At 36.7% G+C, this 23,999-nt stretch overlaps 1 protein-coding gene across 6 annotated transcripts; it reads right to left on the bottom strand.

Moving 5' to 3' along the window:
* Nucleotides 1-3,779: 3,779 nt before the first annotated feature.
* ZFAND1 (zinc finger AN1-type containing 1) lies at nt 3,780-23,871 on the bottom strand. Of its 6 annotated transcripts, none has more exons than XM_037736080.1 (10): nt 23,765-23,871; nt 20,942-20,984; nt 19,993-20,032; nt 17,482-17,521; nt 16,856-16,983; nt 16,678-16,769; nt 15,478-15,599; nt 10,704-10,745; nt 4,583-4,738; nt 3,780-4,485 (listed from the first exon to the last, which is right to left on the bottom strand). In XM_037736080.1, exons 1-10 carry the CDS (start codon nt 23,804-23,806, stop codon nt 4,315-4,317), a joined length of 876 nt encoding a protein of 291 aa, XP_037592008.1. In that variant the 5' UTR covers nt 23,807-23,871; the 3' UTR covers nt 3,780-4,314. The 6 variants fall into 6 exon arrangements, with proteins under 6 accessions (XP_037592008.1, XP_037592006.1, XP_017377327.1 ...); XM_037736078.1 differs by having other exon boundaries at nt 23,685-23,866; XM_017521838.2 differs by lacking the exon at nt 17,482-17,521.
* Between the last annotated feature and the right edge of the window lie 128 nt (nt 23,872-23,999).

Below are 23,999 nucleotides of genomic sequence, written 5' to 3'. Positions count from 1 at the left end.
TTTTGAGATGAAGTCTTGCTCTGTTGCCCAGGCTGGAGTGCAATGGCACTATCCCAGCTCACTGAAACCTCCACCTCCTGGGTTCAAATGATTCTCCTGTCTCAACTTCCCAAGTAGCTAGGATTACAGGTGTATACCACCATGCCTGGCTAATTTTTTCTATTTTTAGTAGAGATGGGGTTTCACCATGTTGGCCAGGCTGGTCTTGAACTTCAGATCTCAAGTGATCTACCCACCTTGGCCTCCCAAAGTGCTGGGATTACAGGTGTGAGCCACCATGCTTGGCCCTGGCCTATTTTTATCTTTCAGTTTTTCCATGAACTTTTTGAAGTTCCCTCGTATTTGCTGCCTGATTTTCTAAACTAGAACTCATTTGTATTATACTGTTATTTCCACTACTTATGTAAATTTAAAATTTTTATTCTCTTTGTGGATTCCCTACTTACAATTTTATCTGCAAGTAGGTGGAAGGATGCTAGAGTGGAATGGGGAGAGTGAATCTTCAAAATTTTTTTAAGAATCTTCAACTGAAAGCCCTAATAGAAAGCCTGAGACAGTTGTCTGCTCTCTGAATAATGTGGAAATAGAGAGCTAGAAACTGGGTCTTTCCTCTTTCTCCCACACCTTGTTCTGTTTAGGAGACTGCTGCTGCCACAGCAACCAAACCCCAATACTAAGGATGCTAGCTCCTGTCTCCCCCAGACTAGTTTGCTCCACTATCTGGCACCACACCTAACTTACCACCAGTAAGCCTGCTAATATTCATAATGTATTTCTTCCTCCGGGCGCGGTGGCCTGTAATCTCATGCTTGTAATCTCAGCACTTTGGGAGGCCGAGGTGGGTGGATCACCTGAGGTCAGAAGTTCAAGACCAGTCTGGCCAACATGCTGAAACACCATCTCTACTAAAAATACAAAAATTAGCCAGGTGTGATGGCACATGCCTGTAATCCCAGCTACTCAGGAGGCTGAGGCACAAGAATCGCTTGAACCCAGGAGGCAGAGGTTGCAGTGAGCCGAGATTGCACCACTACACTCCAGCCTGGGCAACAACAGCGAAACTCTGTCTCAATAATAATAATAATAATAATAACAACAACAACAACAACAATAATAAAAGTCCTTCCATCCAGACTGCTGCTCTGTCGCCCAGGCTGGAGTGCAGTAGCGCAATCGCAGCTCACTGCAACCTCCACCTAATGGGTTCAAGTGATTCTCCTGCCTCAGCCTCCAAAGTAGCTAGGACTAAAGGCACATGCCACCACGCCCAGCTAATTTTTTGCATTTTTAGTAGAGACAGGGTTTCACTGTGTTAGTCAGGATGATTGTGATCTCCTGACCTCGTGATCCACCTTCCTCCGCCTCCCAAAGTGCTGAGATTCAGGCCTGAGCCACCATGCCTGGCTCTTTGTTTCTTTTCTACCTAATCATTGATAGGACTTCAGTCTCCTTAGGCTTAACTCAATTCCTTTCAACTTTACTTTGCCACTTCTCAACTTCCAGTTATTATTTTTACGGCATAGTTTTAGTCAACTGCATGACCATGTGCTGATCTTCTACTATGTGCAAGTAATTAAACATTATGGTATTAGTTTACATTAAAACTTATTGGTATCTGGGAATATATTTAAGTATAATTCTTTCTGATAAAAGAGTTATTGGAACATAGCCATACTTATCTACTAAATTAGCACCTGTTACACTACTTTTTATTATAAGTGCAAGCATAGCACATTTTATGGTGCTCCATTTTATTGTGCATCCAATTAAATTTAATCCAGTGTTTTCTATGCTGGAGTACAGTGGCACGATCTCAGCTCACTGCAACCTCTGCCTCCTGGGTTCAACCAATTCTCCTGCCTCAGCCTCTCCAGTAGCTGGGATTACAGGCATCTGCCACTACGCCTGGCTAATTTTTGTAGTTTTAGTAGATGGAGTTTCACCATGTTGGCCAGGCTAGTTTTGAGCTCCTGACCTCAAGGGATCCACCTGCCTTGGCCTCCCAAAGTCCTGGGATTATAGCTGTGAGCCACCACACCTAGCCTATCAGAGCCATTTTTCTAATAACATGCATTTACTCTGTGTATCTGTGTCACAGTCTAGTGATCCTCTCAATATTTCAAACTTTTTCATTATTGTTACATCTGTTATTGTGATCTGCAATTAGTGATCTTATACTTGTGGTGGAAATGGCAAAAGAACAAAAAGGAGAAGTAGAGCTTGATGATGTGATTGAATTGCTGCAATCTCTTAACAAAAGGTGAATGGATGACGTGTTGCTTCTTATGGATGAACAAACAGTGGTTACTTAAGAGGGAATCTCCTCCTGGTGAAGATGCTATGAACATTGTTGAAATGGTAACAAAAGATTTAGATATTCCATAACCTTAGTTGATAAGGCTGTGGCAGTGTTTAAGAGGATTGACTTCAACTTTGAAAGAAGTTCTACTCAGGAAAAAATGCTATCAAAAGCACTGCATGCTACACAGAAGTCTTTCATGAAAGGAAGAGTCAATCGACGTGGCAAACTTCATTGTGGTCTTCCTTAAGAAGTTGTCATAGGCACCCCAACCTTCTGTAACTACCACCCCAATCAATCAATAGCTGTTGAAATTAGACAAGATCCCCCATCAGCAAAAACATTACAAAATGTTGAAGGCTCAGATGATTCTTAGTATTTTTTAGCAATAAAGTATTTTTTAATTTAAGGTATACACTTTTTTTAGACATAATGCTATTGCACACTAAATAGTTTATAGTATAGTGTAAACATAATTTTATATGCTCTAGGAAACAAAATAAATCTGTCTGACTCAATATACAATATTTGCTTTATATAGTAGTCTGAAACTGAACCCAAAGTAGTTCCAAGGTATACCTTTTATTTGAGTTCCCACTAAATGTAGGGATGTTGAAATATCTTCATTGTGTTAATCATGGCCTTTAGAGACAAATCCCTACATTTAGTGGGAACTCAAATAACTATGCTAATGAATGAAAGTATAAGCACACAATAAAAGTTGGAAATTATCTCCATTCCTCACATAAAAATAATATGTAGAATTAGAAAGAAAAGAAACCAAATGAGCATTCCAAGTTGATTCTTTTTAAGTAACCCTACAGCTACTACATATGTTCATGACAATTAGAGCAGAAAAAAGAAAAAGGCTTTGGGAGGCTGAGGTGGGTAAATCATGAGGTCAGGAGATCGAGACCATCCTGGCCAACATAGTGAAACCCCATCTCTACTAAAATATAAATAAAAATTAGCTGGGCCTGGTGGTGCATGCTTGTAGTCCCAGCTACTCGGGAGGCTGAGGCAGGGGAATCGCTTGAACCTGGGAGGCGGAGGTTGCAGTGAGCCGAGATTGTGCCACTGCACTCCAGTCTGGTGACAGAGCAAGACTCCATCTCAAAAAAAAAAAAAGAAAGAAAAAGGACAATAGAAATAATTTCTATTCTGTCTATATAGTAGTAGTTTTGGGGGTATAGAAAGTAAACATTAATCAAGAACACTCATCTAAATTTGTTGGTAAAATGTAGTCATCGTTTGGCACAGGTTTTGCTTTGGTATATAATGAAGTTGAACTACCCCATCTTCCCTCTCATATAATACAGTCCCACAAACAAAAAAGAATCTCACTAGAGGTGGGTCTTTATCAGAAATATCTGCCAATCTAGTCAGGTAGTAGAAAAAAAATCATTTTCTCCTCCTAGGCCTAAGATTCTTCATGTAAAAATTGTAAGACTGAATAAAGATGACCTCTAAGTTTCTATAATTCATGTACATGTATGAATTTATACATCATGATGTAGATAGAGAGCAGGCTATACTTTCCGGCTCCATGATGCTAGGCTTGGCCACATGACTTGCTTAAAACAAATATGATACATGCATCTTTTAAGAGAAAACTGAAGTGCATTTCATCTGTTTCTCTCTCTGCTAAAACAATGACAATGTCCCAAAAGAGGGCCCTTCCTTTACCTTTGATCGTGGAGAGAAGATGACACAGAGTGGTGCCAGAGTCAGTCAACAGGAAACATCACTCACTGGGAAACACATCTTTGCTGTTGTCATTACATCAGAACCTAATGAAAGCTAATTAAATAGAAGAATTTGCTAATAATTGAGTTAAACTTAAGATCAAAACACTCTAATTTAATAGAAAACTCATAACCAAAATGTGACGTAAGCGGGAGATAAGTTAAAAGGCAACTTACAAAAATTACAAAAATAGTATTTGTAGTAAAAGAAATGGGCTTAAACATGTAATAGAATTTTCCTTGTGATTTCTGACTTGAATACTTGAATAATTATTCCAAGTAAGATTCAACATTTTTACAAAATTGTTCTTCATCATTAAGATATTCCAAGATTATATTTCCACCATTATATAAAGGACAATCCTCCTTAGCAATCCAGGTTTCCAAAGCATGATCCAAAGGTAAGGCTTCTCCTGAAGTAATGTGACACAGCCTTAATTTCTGTGAAGAGGGAAGTAAGTCATACTTTAACAAATAAACATGCTTGAATGGAGCATCATAAAACCTTTATGGAAATATTGTCATAACGAGATGTTACCTTAGCTGTTAATTTGTTATTGTCATTTTTAAGACTGGCTAGAGAAGCAGCAAAGTCTATGGCCTTTCCAATGCTCCATCGGTGGCAAAAGAACATGGGTTTGCTCTTCTCTTTGCTCCCTTTAGGTAAGAAAACCTGAAAGTAAATTCTTTCTGTCTGTAAAAAGAAAAAGTTAAAACAACCATTACATAGACAAAATAGACATCAGTTTTTGTCTGGTGCCAGCCTTTCTGCTCTTCTTCTGTTCAGAGCAGAATTACCCTCTAACAATGTATCTACTGTTTGGAATATCAATCACAGTAGCCAAAAATACACATAAATGCATGGGCATGGGACCAAGACCCTCGCCAGGGTGATCTGTGCAAAGACAGGCATGGGGCCTAAGTAAGGCTAATCAGGTCTGTTTCTGAGATTTTACGTTCAACAGCTTAGGAGACAAACAGCATTCTCCTTAATTTTTTTTTTTTTTGAGATGGTGTTTCACTCTTCTTGCCATGACTGGAGTGCAATGGTACAATCTGGGCTCACTGTAATTCTCTGCCTCCTGGGTTCCAGTGATTCTCTTGCCTCAGCATTCCAAGCCGGGATTACAGGCATGCGCCACCATGTCCGGCTAAGTTTTGTATTTTTAGCAGAGACAGGGTTTCACCATGTTGATCAGGCTGGTCTTAAACTCCTGACCTCAGGTGATCTGCCTACCTAGGCCTCCCAAAGTTCTGGGATTACCGGCATGAGCCACCACATCCGGCCTCTCCTTAATGTGTTTAAGTTTCATCAAATTAAACCTGGAGTTGCCTACAGTGAACCCTGTTACCCATAGCCATTCCTGAACCAATATGGAAAAAGTTTCCTCAAATGGGAAAATATGAGGTCAGTGTAGAAAGAGAAATAACAAAAAAACATAAACTTGACATAATCTGAGTCCCTGAATTTGGTCATCTCCCAAGACCAGATCAATTCATTATTCCCCATTATATCAGGGAAAAAGTTTGTTTTGATTGTCCTGGTTGGAATTGAGTTTTTATCACTTACAATTCAAAGATTTTTAACACAGATAACATTTCTTTTTGTGTGAAATACCTCACTATACATTGGGACAGAAGGACTTTTCAGAACAAGGAAACGTCAAAAAAAAAAAAAGATAGAAAAAAACCCTCAAACCCCAAGTACCTTATCAACAAAAGAAGGAATTTGAAAAGGATTTCTCTGGTATTCTATATCCTATCTGCCCTCTCCTTACATTGTATTTTATTGCCTAATTAACAAATGGATGGCTGAGCATAACAGCTCATGCCTGTAATCTGAGCACTTTGGGAAGTCAAGGCAGGCAAACTACTTGAGCCCAGGGGTTTAAGACCATCCTGGGCAACATGGTGAAACTCCATCTCTACAAAAAGTACAAAAATATTAGCTGAGTAGGGTGGTGTGTGCCAGTAGTCCCAGCTACTTTGGAGGCTGAGGCGGGAGGATCACTTGAGCCCGAGAAGGTTGAGGCTGCAGTAAGTGGTGAACATTCCACTGCACTATAGCCAGGGCAACAGAGTAAGATCCTATTTCAACAAAACAAATCAAAACAAAAAAAAGGCAGGCAAGAATGAATAGGAGCAAAAGGTTTGTCCTTTGATCTTCACTGATTCCTAAAAACTGCTTTTTAAAAGTGCTGGCTTTACAGATCAATTCTTGCTACAACAAAAATTTTGGCATAACTGGAGCATCTCTAACTTGTGGGGGAAAGAGGATAATTATTCTGAGAAATAATAAATTCAACACAATTCCCATCTCAGCCTTAAGGCATGGGTGTTTGTTATTATAGGTAAGAAGTATTAAAAGAAAAAACAAGAAACCACTGGAAATTCAAACTGTGAGCCACCTCTGTAATCAAACAGTCCCTGCTCCAAAAACAAAGTAGCAAGAAGATAGAGAAAGAGAAAATTTAAAAGATACAGCCTTATCTTAAAAAAAAAAAAAAGAAAGAAAGAAAAATATGTATGAGGTTCAAAGTGATAGTCTGGGTGAGCCACAGGCTTTCAGGGCTCCAGAAGAGGAAGAGGTAACTTCAGCTTAAGGTAAGTGGGAAATAACAGTACCACAGGGAGATAAGTATAAACTTCTGGGTCAGGCTCCCTACTTGGAAGCAGAGGAGTGTGAGGGACCTGTGCTCCAGGAAGGGCAGCTAAAGAAGTTACTGCTGAATGCTGACTTAAGTACAAAATTACTAGACAGGGATCTGTGAGTGAGGGGAAGGAGAGATATAGGAAGAACCTCCTATTCAAGATGAACATGTCAAATTCAGTAACTGAAATTTCAAAATAAACTAAAGGTTAACTGACTATGGGAAAATGAAGACAGCTGAACTTTAAAAAGACATTAAAATAAGGTATTTAGGATGTACAATTAGATTAAAAAAGTGATAATATCCATAAAAAGGAACAAACAGTTATAAAGTCAAAGCAGGCACAAATAAAACAAGAAAATACATGAAGATCCAGCTTAAAATATAGCTTCTGGAGTAAAACACTCAAAGTTTAATATAGATAAGTTTCTATAATCCTCAATAAAAAGCCTTAATTTATTATAAGATGGATACAAGGAAGTCATCCAGAACACTGCATAAAGAGATACAAAGAGAGAAACAATTATAGGTTGGGTGCAGTGGATCACACCTGTAATCCCAGCACTTTGGGAGGCTGAGGCAGACAGATCACTTGAGGTCGGGAGATTGAGGCCAGCCTCACAAACATGGCAAAACTCTGTCTCTACTAAAAATACAAAAATTAGCTGGTGTGCTGGCACGCACCTGTAGTACCAGCTACTTAGGAGGCTGAGGCACGAGAATTGCTTGAACTCGGGAAGTGGAGGCTGCAGTGAGTCAAGATTGCGCCACTGCACACCAGCCTGGGTGAAAGAGTAAGATTCTGTCTCAAAGCAAAAACAATTACAGATTCCCAAAATATGTCAACAAGAGATTCAGAAAAGAAGAAGTGGTAAAGTAGCACTATTTAGAGAGAAAATGAGTACAATTTTCCAAAAAATCAAAATTTAAAATGTGTCAAACTGAATAATTGAAATAAATTCACACACAGAAGCATTTCACAAAAATTGGAAAATATCACAAGAAATCTTAAAAGCTACCAAAAAAGATAGATTATTCATAGAGTAAGACTGACACAGATATTTCTGCAATAATAGAAGACAAAGTATATTAAATGAGTTGAGAAAGTTCAATAGACAATCCAGCTAAAAGTAAGGGCAAAATAAGGTCATGTTCAAACAAACAAACAAAAAAGACTAATAGAGTAATTTTATTACCAGAGACCTTTATTGAATGAACTGCTAAAGAATGTACTTTAGCCAAAATAAAAGTGAGCCCCAATGAAAGAGAAACTAAACAAACAAGCAAACAAAAAACAAAGACGTATTGGTAAATTTAAATAGCTATTAATTTAAAATTAATTTTTATATGTTAAAGTAAGATGATGGGATAGGAGATAGTCAACTGGATGAAGCATTTCAAGCTCGTATTCAGGAGGATATAATACCAACTGACTTTAGAATTTGAGGAAAAAAGGCTATTTAATTATATACATAAAGAATGTGAGCACATAGTTGTTATCACCATTATCATTTTAGGATATTATACTGGAGATTATAGGTAATGTAGCATGAAAAATGAAATAATGAGTATAATTATTGAAAAAGTTAGAGCTATTCTTATTTGTTAATGAGGTATCATTTTTAACTAGAAAATGGAAAACACTAATAGAAAAAACTTCTAAAATTAATAGAAGATTTTGGTGATGTAGCTGAATAATACGAGTATACAGAATTCAAGATTTTTTTCTCTTTATTAGCAATAAGTACTTGGCAATAGAAGAGAGGAAAATATTCTGTTTCTAATCTAAACAAAACCCATAAAATAAGTAGCAATGAAAATATGGAATACAACCTAAAAGAAGAAAAACATAAAATGTTACAGAAGGAGGGCTAGGCACAGTGGCTCACGCTTGTAATCCCAGCACTTTGAGAGGCTGAGGTGGGTGGATCATCTGAGGTCGGAGTTCGAGACTAGCCTGACCAATATGGAGAAACCCCAACTCTACCAAAAACACAAAATTAGCCAGGGTTGGTGGCACATGCCTATAATCCCAGCTACTTGGGAGGCTGAGGCAGGAGAACCACTTGAACCTGGGAAATGGAGGTTGCAATGAGCCAAAATTGCACCATCGCACCCCAGCCTGGGCAACAAGAACAAAACTCTGTCTCAAAAAAAAAGGTTACAGAAGGCAATAAAACATCTGAATAAATAAAGACATACAAGGTCCTTATAGAAAGACAATGTCATAAAAATGTCATTTCTTCCAAAATTAATGTATAGCGTACAAAGCAAATCCAATGTGAATCCTTCAGGAATGGTTCTGAGTCAGGTCAAAAGCCTAGACTTGCTTGTAGATACTGGTGGGAATTTGAACTGTACTTCACCTAACTTCATAGAAGCCACTCAGGTATTCATAAAGGATATTTTGCATCAATTACTGGAATCTTATGAGCAGGAAAGGGGCTGGAAGCCTCAGGACATAAAAAAGGAGGCCAAGATGGTACAATATCCCCAGGAGAATGGCAAAGCGGCCTTCAAGCAAATGATCAAATCCTCATTTCCTCCAGGCAGTGTTCACTTATCAAATCCTGTGGGAGACATGAGGGGATGTACGAACCCACATTTCTGTCTAAGATTATGCTGTTAAGTGTTGCTTTTTATAGTCATATTCTCAGTTTCCACAGTTTTGCTTTTAAAGAGTCTAAATTCTTTAACAGGCTATGTTGAAGGCTACTATTCACAACCCTGCCCCATTATGATAACCTAGAAATCCTAAGAGTGGTATTTTTCAAAATCTGAACATTCAGATGGATGAATAAATGCTAATAAAAGTACTAAGAAAAAATGGAAAAGTATAGATGGGACTTGCATGATCAGATATATAACATTCTATAAAGCTATTGTTCCAAATCAATTTGGTATTAACTTATGAATAAAAAATAAATGAGTAGACTAGAATAGAAAATTAAGAAATAAACGCATATGCAGAAAATAAAATGTTCAGCTTTTCATGAACATAATATTTTGGTATTTCGATCCAATAAAACATTAATAATTTATTAATCAGTGATGGCAAAACTACCTAAACAACTAGAAGAAAATAAAATTAAGCCCTTAGCTAATGTCACATGCTAACAAAAAAACCAGGTGGGTTGAAGACTAATGCAAAACAAGCTGGATGCAGTGGCTTGCGCCCGCAATCCCAACACTTTGGGAGGCTGAGGTGGGCGGGTCACCTGAGGTCGGGAGTTTGAGACCAGCCTGACCAACATGGTGAAACCTCGTCTCTACTAAAAATACAAAAATTAGATGGAGTGGTACCACAAACCTGTAATTCCAGCTACTCAGGAGGCTGAGACAGAAGAATCACTTGAACCCGGGAGGCAGAGGATGCAGTGAGCTGAGGTTGCACCATTGCACTCCAGACTGGGCAACAAGAGCGAAACTCCGTCTCAAAAAAAAAAAAAAAAAAAAAAAAAAAAAAAAAAAAAAAAAAAAAAAAAAAAAAAAAAAGGCTAATGCAAAACAAAACAAAAACACACAAAACCCAAAGGAAAACAATAACAGGAATGAAAGGAAAGACAGAACTTGGAAAATGTAAAGGTAAAATATTGATATGTCAATAAGAAATATATGTAAAATCAATACATTGATAGATTTGAAAAAGTTTATAAAGAAGAACGATTATAAAGGATTAATATCCTTTATAGTCTAAGAGCTCCTATAAGTTGACCAAACAAAATAAAAAGTCGAATATCCCAAAAGAAAAATGATCAAAGGATACATATTAACAATTTAGAGAAGAGCAATTCCAAATGCCCAAAAAACATATTAACGTTATCCAACCTGAACAGTAGTCAGGGAAATACAAATTAAAGCATTTATGAAATATCTTTTTATAGCCAGCAGACTGTAAAATATTAAAAAGAATGCTAATAGCTACTGGAAACCATAAAGGAAAAGGGTACTCTCATGTTTGGCCACGAGAGGCAGTATGTTGAACTGGTTAGAATGGCAGGCTCTTACCAAGTTAGCGCTCTCAAAAATACTTAACTTCAGATTACTTATCTGTAAAATTAGAATAAAAATATATCTCAGAAGATTTGTAAGTACTAAAGGTGATTAAACACCTAGAGCCACAAAACAATGCTTAGTATAGCAATCAGTCAATGAAGTTTGATTAGAAATGTGAATTGTTTCAATTTCTTGGTAAAGTTGTTTGGCAATTTTTATTAAAATTTAAAATATGCATACCCTTTGACACAGCAAACATGTTCTTGGGAATTTATCTCACAGAAAGAAAAGGAACCACATAGGCTAATTAGCACAGTAGCCCAAACTGGAAACAAAGTGAATGCTCATTAATAGAAAAAATGACAAAATAAGCCACAGTATACCCACGCCACAGAAAAGGATGCAGTTTGCAAAGAAAATGATTTAGAGTCACACGAACTCACTTGAGGGAATTTCTACTAGGCATTAATCAGAGTAGGATATAAAGAGAGAAGGATATGTCATCTACTCAAAACCTGTTTTAGTTTTATTTACAGCCCTAATCACTACATGAACTATTATATTTAATATCTGTCTCAGCCTAGTGGCATATAAATTCCAGGAACTCTGGGTTCATAAGGGCAGGGACCCTGTTTTTCACTGCTGTACTCTCAGGGCTTAGTATATAGAAAGTATTTTTTTTTAAGTGTGTTGATGTAAAATGATACACACACATATAATACACACTTAAACATATGTGTATATACTACACATATATATATTATACATATAAGTATGTATAAACAGATAGACACACATATACTGCTAGTATATCTATATTTATATACACACAAACATTAATATAGGAAAATCTTTTATCTACAAACGTATAGAATGCTTTATGATAGATATATTGTTAAGTGTGTGAAGAAGATGGTTTGTGAAACCAGACTGCCTAGTTTCAATTCATAGTTCTCCACCTACTAGCTACGTTAATAAAAAGTTGCTCTTTTTGTGAAAGTACATACCTTATAAGCTTGTTGCAAGGATGAAATGTGTTAGAAGAGTGTCTCAGAGTAAGTCTTGTAGAAGTTTTTACTGCTATGTTTTAAGTAACAGAAGAATTGCAAAGTAATATAAGTATTACTGAATACTTTAGGGCAGGTCTTCTCAACTTGGTCACCATTTACATTTTAGGCCAAGAAATTCTCTGTTGTCAGCCTTGTCTTCTACAGTGTATGAATTTAACAGCATATCTGGCCTCTACCAACTAAATACCAGGAGCACCCCATTCCCAACTGTGACAACCAAAAATGTATCCAGAATTGCTGAATGTCCCCTTGGGGGGCAAAACTGCTCTCAGTTAAGAACTGCTGCTTTAGTGGGATGAAAATGGATGAGAGACATAGGAGAGTGTATGTTTTTTCTCCATATGTATCTTTTGATAGTTACACTTTTTAAAAGCTTGTACTATCTTTGCAATTTTAAAAATATAAAATAAAATTTCAAAAAAGGAAAATATCAGGGGTAGTCATTTAAATAAAAAATTGTAATCAATGGTTTCAAAGCCATCAGAACAAATTCAATCAATACAAAAGGAAAGAGGAAGAGTCAAAGAAAAAGGGTGATGAGCAGAAAAAATATGATGGAAGAAATATGTTCAAATACACCAATGGCCACAATAAACAAGAAAGGATTCAACTCACCTACAAAAGAGAGACACTATCAAACTGGTTTAAAAAATAACAAAGTCCAGCTATATGCTGCTTACAAGAGACATCCTAAAACAAAATAACAAAAAAAGTTGAAATATAAAGGGATGAAAAAGTTTCATACTTGTTAAATATTCACCAAAAGAAAGCTGGTGAAACAATATTATAATTCAAAATGTTATTAAAGGCAAAATTTATAAAGGACATATAACAATCAAGAAATTCTATGCACTTGATAATATATAACTCTAGAAACCATTAGAGTTATATAAAAAAATTAACAAAACCACATCCATAGTGGGAGATTTTAACCTATCTGAGAAACTGATAAATCAAGTGGACCAAAAATTAAGCACACACATATACATATATAGTACATATAGGCAGAGAAAGATAGTAGACAATAAAGCAAACAGGGCAAAATGTAAATAATTGGTACATTTGGGTAAAGGATATGGAAAAGTTACTTGTACTATGTTTGTAACTTGCCTATGTTTGAAATGGTATCAAAATAAAGGCACCAAACAAGTATACTCTTACAACTAAACAAGTATATTAAAAATAAATACATTACCATTCTATGGGAAAGGCTGGAAAAAGGACACTAGAGAAAAATATAAACAAAGCAGAAGGAAATAACAGAAAAGCAAAAATTAGTGAAACAGAAAACAAAACATAGAAGTCTTTAAATCCAAATCATGGTTATTTGAAAACACTAAGAAAAAATAAGGATAAACTTCTAACTTTTTTGTCTAAAGGGGAAAAGGGAAAAGGGAAATGTACAAATGAAAAATATTAAGAAAGAAGTAGAATGACAAAAGGCACATAGAGATTCTGAAGTATAACAAGAATAACTGGAACAATTTGATAACAATAAACTGAAAAATCTACATCAAATAATATTTTGGAAAAATATTTACCAAAATTGACTTCAGAAGAAATACATTTTCCAGATAAACCAAGATGTAACATATTGGAGTGGTATTAGAAATTCTTGAAGAATTACAACTAAGTGTTATCAAACCTTCGAGAACAAATAATTCCCACCCTTTACGACTACCTCAAAGAATAGAAGAGGGAAAGCTACTCAACTAATTTTTGAGCATAATCTTGCTATAAATGTCACTAACACTAAAGAGGATGTTAGCAAATCAATTTCTCAGTGCATTTTAAAGAATTATATGCCAGAGTCAAGTGATTTATCCTGGAATATTTGATGACCTAATGACAGAAAAACTGATTAATAAAAGTTATTGCATTGATGATGAAAAAACAATCTTACTTGATGTAAGAAAAAAATTTACAGTAAAGTTTAATATCTATTCATAATATAAATTCCTAGCAAACTAGGAATAGAAAGAAATGTATCATGAAAAAGGCTACTTACACATTTTTACAGTATATCTAATACTTGATGAAACTTTAGACACATTTGCATTAAAGTCAGAAACATGATGAAGATTTCTTCTATTGCCCATATTATTCAACATTGTTCTGAAGATCTCAACATTAAGACAAACAATGATAATATAAAGAAAAGAAGAAAAAAATCTGCAGAAAAAAATCCACAAAAATTCGTATTTGCAGAAGATATGACTACACAGAAAATAGCCCAGAAAATCTACAGTATATGGGAACTATTAGGAATTTATTTGCTGAATAGAAGGACATATAACATCAACCAACAATAATTAGGAAAATGTAATTTTCTATTTTTTTGAGACTGAGTCTCACTCTGTCACCAGGCTGGAGTGCAATGGCATGATCTTGGCTCACTGCAACCTCCACTCACTGTAATCACCTGGGTTCAAGTGATTCTTGTGCCTCAGCCTTGCAAGTGGCTGGAACTACAGGCATGCACCACCACACCCAGCCAAGTTTTGGATTTTTAGTAAAGATGGGGTTTCACCATGTTGGTCAGGATAGTCTCAATCTCCTGACCTCGTGATCTGCCTGCCTCGGCCTCCCAAAGTGCTGGGCTTACAAGCATGAGCCACCATGCCTGGCGAAAATGTGATGTTTTAAAAAAGGTATTATTTATAATGACAGCAAAAATTATAACAAGCCTAAGAATAAAACTAAGAAAAGGCATGTAAATACTCATGGTAAGCATTATAAAAACTTACTTCTATAATTACACATAAAAGAAAGAAAGTTGGAAAGATATGCAACAGACATAGATGAGAAGAGTCAAACTCTAAAGATGTCAACTGTCTCTAATCTAAAATTCAGCATTATTTCTATCAAAATCATAATTTCATAGTACACAGCAAAGTGATCCTAAAATTTTTATGAAGGAATAAATGATCAAAAATAGACATGGTTGAAAGCACTGCTAGAAAGACACATATAAGTACAACCACTGACAACAGGAAGCTGATCATATGCAGTAAAGCTGAAGATCAGCAAAGTCCATAAACCAGGTTTTCTATTTCTAGGTATATTCCCTAAAGCAGCATTTTTTAAACTGGTAGTCTCAATCCATCAAGGGTTGAAAATCAACCTAACAGGTTTGACTAACAGTCTTTAAAATAGAAAATAAAAATATCATAATATATAACACATATTAACGGTAAGTACCACTCAACTAAACTGTGTTAAGGTATGTATATATATCGGGTTGTTATATAAAATAATTGATATTGTGAAGTTCTAAAGGAATAGTCCTAGAGAAATTCTTCTACATATACACAAGGATGGTCACCATAGACAGTTTATAATAGCAAAAAAATGAAAAAATCTGAATTTTGTTTATTAAGAGAATAAATTGGGGTATATTAATACTATGGAATAATGTGCAGCTATCAAAACAAATGAGCAAGACTAAATGTCTCAGCATGGATAAATGTTAACAGCACATGCCAACTGGGGAAAAAAAAATCAACTAGAAGAAGGATATATATGGTTCACTGCCATATCTGTAAAGTGAAAAAACTCACAAAACTATGTATTATTTATGCAGACATATACCATGCAATATCAAAAATGATACATACCAGGTTCAGGTTAGTTGTTAATTGATGGGAAGGAGGAATAAAAAGAGGACTTCAACTATATTTGAAGTTTATGTGTTTTTAAAAATCTCTAAGACTAACCTGTGGCAATGACTTATCGCCATCAGCATGCATCTTTAATTTCATCAATGCAACCTTTGCAGCTGTTTCACTACTTTTGGCACCTTTCCGTCGTTTATTTGCTGTTTCTCCTGTCTTGGAATCTAAGAAATAAGTGTAAGCATGTAATCACATAAAACTTTCACATTACAAGTAGAGTTTTATTATAAAGCATTTATTAATTATGACCCTGAAACATATATAAATTACACACGGCCGGGCGCAGTGGCTCACACCTGTAATTCCAAAACTTTGGGAGGCTGAGGTGGGTGGATCACAAGGTCAGCAGTTCAAGACCAGCCTGGCCAGGATGGTGAAATCCTGTCTATACTAAAAATACAAAAAATTACCAGGCTTGGTGGTGGGTACTTGTAATCCCAGCTACTGGGGAGGCTGAGACAGAAAATTGCTTGAGCTTGGAAGGTGGAGGTTGCAGTGAGCCAAGATTGTGCCACTGCACTCCAGACTGGGTGACAGAATGAGACTCGGTCTCAAAAAGAAAAAAATATTACACACAAGAGAGATATACAGAGACCACATTCATTGTACAGGTATTATATTTACATGGTCAATGGAAAAATATCATTGAGATTGATCCAAGCAATCTCCACATCAAAAAATTCACTAAAATGTGCTTCTTTCCAACTTAAGCCTAGTTAACCTAAAGCAGTCATTAATGCTTCTACAGACAACCTTAAGAATTGGTTATGCAAGATTTTAATAAAGGTACTATCCTTAATATAGGATAAAAATTCTGAGCTAACATACCAACAGAGAGAATGATTTACATCACAGATACATTCTTTCCTGGTATCTCTTATTAGCAGCAGCATTCACAGCACAGCTGATTAGGCTTAGAGTTTAGTCTATAGAGAAAGCAACTGATTACTTCAATCTCATGAATACCACTTCTAGCCTGGATGGTTAACTAGCTAATCTAGGTGGCTCAGCAAAAGAGATAAATATTTATGGTGGAGTACTTCCAAATAATTTTCACATTTTCATTGGTCAGGTAGACCTTGTAAGAAATACTGTCACAAGAATATCATCAAAATACAAGTTAATACGAATACCACTGGGGCTATTAATGATGCCTCCCATAACTGAAAAGCAGACATAAAAAGCAGGAGCTCTGGAACTAGGAAAAGCAAAAAAAAAAAAATGGGCTTTCTAGATATTTACCAATAATGTCTTTAACAAGTTTCTGAGTGGCAGCCATTCGAGGCTTCGGGATTTCCAGTTTTTCACACTCATGATCTGACTGATGACGGTGTCTATGAGCAACAGAAAAGTGACACTAGTTCATGTATTTGTATATGACTTAAACAGATATACACAGTGTGAACAGTTAAGCAATTACCTCAGGCAAAAATTCTTCTCACAATAAGGACATATAACTGCCACAAGTTCTCTTTCAGCACAGTCTTTGAATGAGCACGGGTAAGATGTATGTTGATCTGTCTTTAGTCTCTCACTGATTACAGTCACCTGAAAATGCAAAAAGGAGGAAATGTATTACATTTCAGACCAAAACCAAATCAATATGTCCATTCTAGAAGGCAGCATTCATATTATTTTTGCTTAAATTTATTAGAGCAAGTTACTTACTCTCACATAAGGATTATAACAAATATTTTGTGTGACAAATGATTACTATGCTGACTGTTCTACATTTTCATAATTTTCCTACTGTGGTATATTTATCTTCTAAGTCAAGTTAAAATGACTATTTAATTACTCTCTACGATATTAACCTGCTTTGTAACAGTCTCATACAAAGATGCCCCTATAACATGCTCAGGTAATTATCTCATCAACCCTCAAATGGCAAGTCAACCTACTTTCCACTCTAATTTTAGGGGATGAAACACTTAACTCAGAGAATAAAACACTTAAAAATTACTTATTTATTCATGAGATAAAAGGTTAAAGACAATTTTCATAATCATATATTATTCTCTATGCCTTATTTTATATTCTTATTACCAGCAAATACTCCATTACAGGAAGAAAAGATTTTGAAAGACTTAAAAAAAAAAAAGATCTAGATCAGTCAGGTTATCTGGGCATTAAGAAACCAGGTTTCTAAAGATGAATAAACTTAGGGAAATAATTGCTTGAAAACTACAACCAAAGTGAATTCCTTTTTATAAATAATAGTCACATCTTGTTGGAATTAAGTATCTTTTTGAACTTGTTGCAATGGTCTAATGATATTTCAGTATTTAATTAATGAGATCTAATTATCTGAGAGACATTCAGAGAAATCACATTATATCCTAAGAAAAAAGAAAACACAGGATAGATTTAAAAACTATAAGAGACATCAGTAAGTTTTATTGTATGACTAAATATTTCCTCCAATTAATGCTGTACAAAATCAACATGCTAGGTAATTTTAATGTTCCACAAATAGATCACGTAAACTTCAAAGAGTCCGATTTTGACTGATTGTTTTCACTTGAAAGAATCAGATTTCAACAGAACCTCATGCAACTTTAACTTTCTATAACTGAGAGAACAGATGTGAAAATTCTTGGTAAAGCACTTGGTAAATGATGGGCAGGAATAAATGTCCACTGAAAAGTGTAGAGCACATTGGACATGCTGGACTTAGCTTTCTCTCTTCCTCTTGGAACTGAACTGCCTTCAGGGAGAAAGCCTAACCTGATCCAATACTGCCATGACTGCTGGGCAAGTCTGCTTAATTCTGGATTTTCCATGTAAACCCATTTGGCTCTATGCTTAGCTTTATCATTCAACTTATCTTTACCAGTAATAGGGGTAATATTTTGACTTCTATCTGCCAGATCTTTCTTAAATTATGATTTGTGCAAAATAGGGTAGGAATTTTATTAGACTATAGATTTGTTCCTGGTGGTCTTAGGCTGACTGAACCAGAATGATTTACTACCACAGATCCTGTCAGCAGGCATCAATGAAAATGAACACAACAGTAAAGGACACAGTAAACTGGAGGGAATATATAAGGAGAACATTCACTTTAGTGTATATTGATAAATAGATAGCCTTGGCCAGGAGTGGTGGCTCACACCTGTAATCCCAGCACTTTGGGAGGCCGAGGCAGGTGGATCACCCAAGGTCAGGAGTTTGAGACTGTAACCGGGTGTTTTTTTGGGTGTTGGCGAGGCACAGCTCCCCTAGGAGAAGGCTGTGGGTTCTTGGCCTTCAACCTTTTAAGGAATAAGCACTGGGACCACTGCAGGTGCGCCATATGCTTGTAAAAGTAAATATTGGACCCAAGAAGTGTTGCAGAAAGGTGTTTTTATTTAGGTAGAGAAAAGAGAAGGAAAGGAGAAGAAGAGAAAGACTTCCATGAAGAGTGTGAAAAACGATTCCAGAGGGGAAATCCCAGGAGGAGCTCCCACCATGTGGGAGGGGATTTCAGACAGTTGGAAATCCGGTGTGGATGAAGAAGCAGGAAATTTATCCTGGGAGAAATTCCCACCTTCCCAAGTTCCTTTGGCCAATGAAAGATGTTCCTTTAAACCTCTACTGGAGTGATTGACTTTTAGTTTCTTCCCGTGCAGGGGAAATTGAAACATAAATGGTTAAATCTCCCCGATGGAGATAGGAGGGGGGCATGGCACTGGGACCTTTTTGCCCTTAAAACTACACCCTCTCATGGACCCGGAAAGAGAACACATTCCCTCATTCCCCCTTCTGAACAGGAAAATTTAACTTTTGTTGGAATAGGGGTGTTGATGTTTGGAAATCCAGCGTGGGTAAAGGAGCAGAGGAATTTATCATAGAAGAAATTCCCACCTTCCCAAGTTCCTTTGGCCAATGAAAAGAATTCCTTTAAACTTCTGCTGGAGTAATTAACTTTTAGTTTCTTCTCGCATCAGCAAAATTTAAACATAAACTTTTAAATCTCCCGGATAGAAAGAAATGGAAGGAGGGAATGGCGCTAGAAAGTTCTTGCCCTTAAAACTACGCCCCCTCATGAACCTGGAAAAAAAACACATTCCCTCAAGACCAGCCTAGCCAACACAGTGAAACCCCACCTCTACTAAAAATACAAAAATTAGTTGGGCATGGTGGCTCATGCCTGTACGCCCAGCTACGTGGGGGGCTGAGGCAGAAGAATTGCTTGAACACAGGAGGTAGAGGTTGCAGTGAGCTGAGATCCTGCCATTGCACTCCAGCCTGGGCGACAAGATCGAAACTTCGTCTCGAAACATAACAAAACATACAAACAAATAAATATATAGCCCTATGCTGTAAGTGGGCTACCTAAACAGAAATGTTGAGGAATAAGAAATGGGATAAAAATTTACAAATACCAAGTAAAACAATTTTTCTTTCAAACAGAGAAAAATAATATAAATGAAGCAAAAGACTCTTTACATAATCAGTTTAGTATGCCAAACTTTAATCTCTGTGACACTAACTGGCTTTAAATCTAATCAAATTCTGAATGAAAGTACGTAAATATAAATACATTTTTATCAGATTGGAAAAATATTAACATACCTCAGGACAACCATGAGACTCCCTGCTTCTGTGTTCAAGGCTTAAAAAATAACAATAAACATTTATTTAAATAACATACTTAAAGATAACTGCAGTAATTTGTGATATTTTAATGTTCAGTATTCTTAAGACACATTATGCTTAATAACATTATGTGTTAATAACTTTGAATATGCGGAAAAACTGAAATGTCAGATAAAGATGGAGCATCTATAGTCTCAAAAGTTTTAAAACTCAAATGTTCCACTTCAATATGAGTAAAAACAATTCACCACCCTAAATTACATTGACTTTGAATGCTTTAGGGTACACGAAAATATAAACAAATCTTTCAGTTCTTTTTATTTCTAAAAGATCATCAATAGTAAAATGCAAAGAGTGCTCTAATTCCAAATAATTTAAAAACATATATTACTTTTATTTACTTCCAAGAAATCATTTTGAATTACATTCTGAAAGGAATTTATTCTTTCAGTGCTCTATTTCATAAATTAAATGCTTGACATTTTAAAGTTTAATTGTAAGGAAAACTCATTTTCCAAAATTCTTGGTTAATTCCCAGGTTTTACTTGGCATGTGATGTACTCAAATGCTGTGATTCCCGTTTTAGGCATTTATAGGTTAGGCTCTTTTTATTTTATTAATTAAAGAGTAATAATTATAGCTAGATTTTTTTACCATAATACTTATATTATGAATATTATTTTCTCCTTGTAATTAAAAGACTAAAATGTAACTTTAATATAAAATTCAAATATATAACCCCACTTTTGGAAGTTTAAGAATTAGTCACATATACAAAGAAGTAATCAGAGCCTATTACTTTACTGAATATCAATAATCAATGGCTAAAGTAACAATTATTTTAAACCATTCTACTTTCCAGAAATAACTCCATATTATTAAACACTAAAGTTACTCCCAAATCCTGCATAAAAACTTAACTTACCAAAATATTCCTGAACAATCACCACACACAAATGGAAGAAAATCTAAAATTGAGGGTAAATGTATGTACTGGTCAGTATCTGATTTCGATTTAGTTTTCTTAAGCAAGAAGACAACCTCTATGGAAAAACTTCCCATTTTGACTAACATCCTAGTGTAGCAAGCTACTATGTAACCACTCTAACACAAGTAACCACAACTTCAGTAACTGTGACAGAAATTAACTGGATTAACAGAAGGTATTAATAGATGTTACTTGTAACTTTACTAAATCTGACAAAAATAAGTTCTAGTGGTTTTCTTTTTCTTTTTTCTTTTGTTTCCCAGATTTACTAGGTGTTGTTTTTGATGACTGTATACTGCAAAAATTCCGCATTTGCAGTTAAAAACCTGGGATTCAGTTCTGACTCCACTGTTTACTAATCTAACAATGCCAGGCAAGTTACTTAACAGTAAAGCTTGGCAGATATGTGTGTGTGTGTGTGTGTGTGTGTGTGTGTGTGTATATCTCCAATAAATATATTTATATACATATATCTGTGTACTAATATATACCTGTATGAACATATATATATATCTCCAAAGCTTGACTATTCAAATATATTTATATTTATATATACATTTATAAGATTTATGGTATTTCAAATGTATATATTTGATGTAATATATAGTACACCTATATATAGTATATGTGTGTGTTTCTATATATGTATGTAAATAAACATATACAAAACCAAAGTTCTCATTGAGTAACAAAAATAGAAAGATACAGACAGGTAGATACAGAGACAAATAGATATAAACATATGAGCACATCTTTCCTGTGTATATATGTATATGTGTGTGTATGCACGTGTCAATATATCTATATCTGTATCTGTGCTGTATGCCACACTGACCTTACAAGGTAATTACAAAAACCAAATGAGATATACGTAAAAGATCAGAATAGTAATACAGTAACTATAATTAATAAGAATGGTACAACTATTAACTTCTTTTAAGTATACTCAACTCAGAACAATATTGCCAGGGGCTGGGCATGGTGGCTCATGCCTGTAATGCCAGCACTTTGGGAGGCTGAGGCAGGCGAATCACCTGAGGTCAAGAGTTCAAGACCAGCCTGGCCAACATAGAGAAACCCTGTCTCTACTAAAACAAAACACACACAAAAAATTAGCTGGGCATGGTGGTACATGCCTGTAAATCCCAGCTACTCAGGTGGCTGAGGTAGGAGAATCACTTGAACTCAGGAGGTGGAGGCTGCAGTGAACTGAGATTGCGCCACTGAACTCTAGCCTGGGCAACAGAGCCAGACTCCATCTCAGAACAAAACAAACAAACAAAGAACAATACTGCAGTGACAGGGTAGAGATGCTTACTATTTTGAGACTTTTGATAATAAAGTATTAGACACAAACTAGAAGGATCTAGGGGAAAGAGTTAAGTCAAGACAGTATCTCAGCACCTGATACCATCCTTAAATCCCTCCAGAAGGTAGATAAAATTTAGGATATACACTTGATATAGTCTAAATCTTAACTGCTTTCCACTAGTCCCAAACAGATAGGCCTGGCCTCATCTCAGCTATTGACACTAAACACATATATAGCTAGAAAGGAAAATGAGCCACATCATGAATGGCATATAATGTGTATTAGACTCTCTAGTGGGGGATCAGGCATACCAGATATACATAAATTACAGTCGAAACTCACATGGCTAAGCTTCTATATGAAAAAAGTCACTCTGAATCACACGGACTGTGATTACAGCCAGTAGTGAAAGATACATATATAGAGGGCTAACCAGAACCTAGCAGGGATTGTGTCACTCATCCTATCACATATATCCACAGCAGACATCACTATGAAACTGGGCTAAACCTCAAAGTCCTTGACACAGTGATTCAGGCACTTGATATCAATGACTGGAGTTGCAATGGGAGATGAAACCTGTTTGCTACCTTATGTAGTGTGTGTCATTACATCTGACACACACTTGGAGTGAAAACTAGTACCAATGACTGAGCAGTCTGTGTGGTTCTAATGCTTCAAAAACTTGCCTTTTCCAGGTGTATGACATACTGAAGCCAGTGCCACATTACCTTGGACTAGGTATATCCCAAGGTCTCTCAGTGCAATGGGGAGAGCTCACCGCCATATAATTAATTCTCTCTAAATGCAGCTTTCTATTGGAACGGTCTTCTGTGTAAAAGACTGTAGTTTACGCCCTTATGTGGTCCAAGCACCAAAATCAATGATCTGTAAATGTTTGTTCAAACAATAATAAGCTAAGGAAGGGCCTTCTGCGGGACACACCTGCACCAGAACACCAGCTGGAAGAGTTGATCTCGCCCAACTCCTTCTGACAACTAAGTAACAGGTAAGTAAACAAAAAGTTTGGGAAAGCGGCTGGCTGCAGGTCGCAGTGGCAAAGCCAAAGGAGAACTCCCCCAGACCAGCCCTACGCGTCCGCATCACCGCGGTCAGCAGACTAAGTGTGCGCCACGCGACGCAGCAGTGGGCTCCGTGCACATCTCGCACACAGCACACTCGAAAACCAAAATGAACACTGCAAGGTACGTTTTCAGGAATTACATGGCTCCCTTCCAAGGAGACCCCATGTCATTTCAAAGGCTCACGGCCAACAAAAACACGCACGAACAGATCTCACTGCAGACCCAGAAGAAAAGCTCCCAACCCGCTCCTCAGGCTCTGCCCAGCCTTGTGGCCTCCCCTCACCCGCCGCCACCATCCGGGGAGCCAAAGCGGAGCTCCTGTCTCCCGCGGCCGGGGATGCGGGCTGGGGGCTCCCCGATCACCTCGCTGCCGGCAGTGCTCCACCTGACAGTGCTGCCCAACATCCAACTCCGCCATCTCTCCCGCGCCACAAGAGGCGGGGCACAGCCTGAGGGGCGAGGCAATGAGCGCGCGCGGCGCCTGCCGGGAGAGTGGCGGACCCAGGGGCGGAGTCACAGTGGGGGCGGGACCCGGAAGTTAGCTGTTCCCTGTGTCCTAGGTGCGATCGCCGTGACCGGGAAGAGCAGCTTTTCAGTG

This window comes from Cebus imitator, unplaced genomic scaffold, assembly GCF_001604975.1.
Source record: "Cebus imitator isolate Cc_AM_T3 unplaced genomic scaffold, Cebus_imitator-1.0 Scaffold22, whole genome shotgun sequence".
NCBI lineage: Eukaryota > Metazoa > Chordata > Mammalia > Primates > Cebidae > Cebus > Cebus imitator.
Note: the sequence above shows the minus strand (reverse complement) of the source record. Positions and strands in the feature narration are given on the sequence as shown.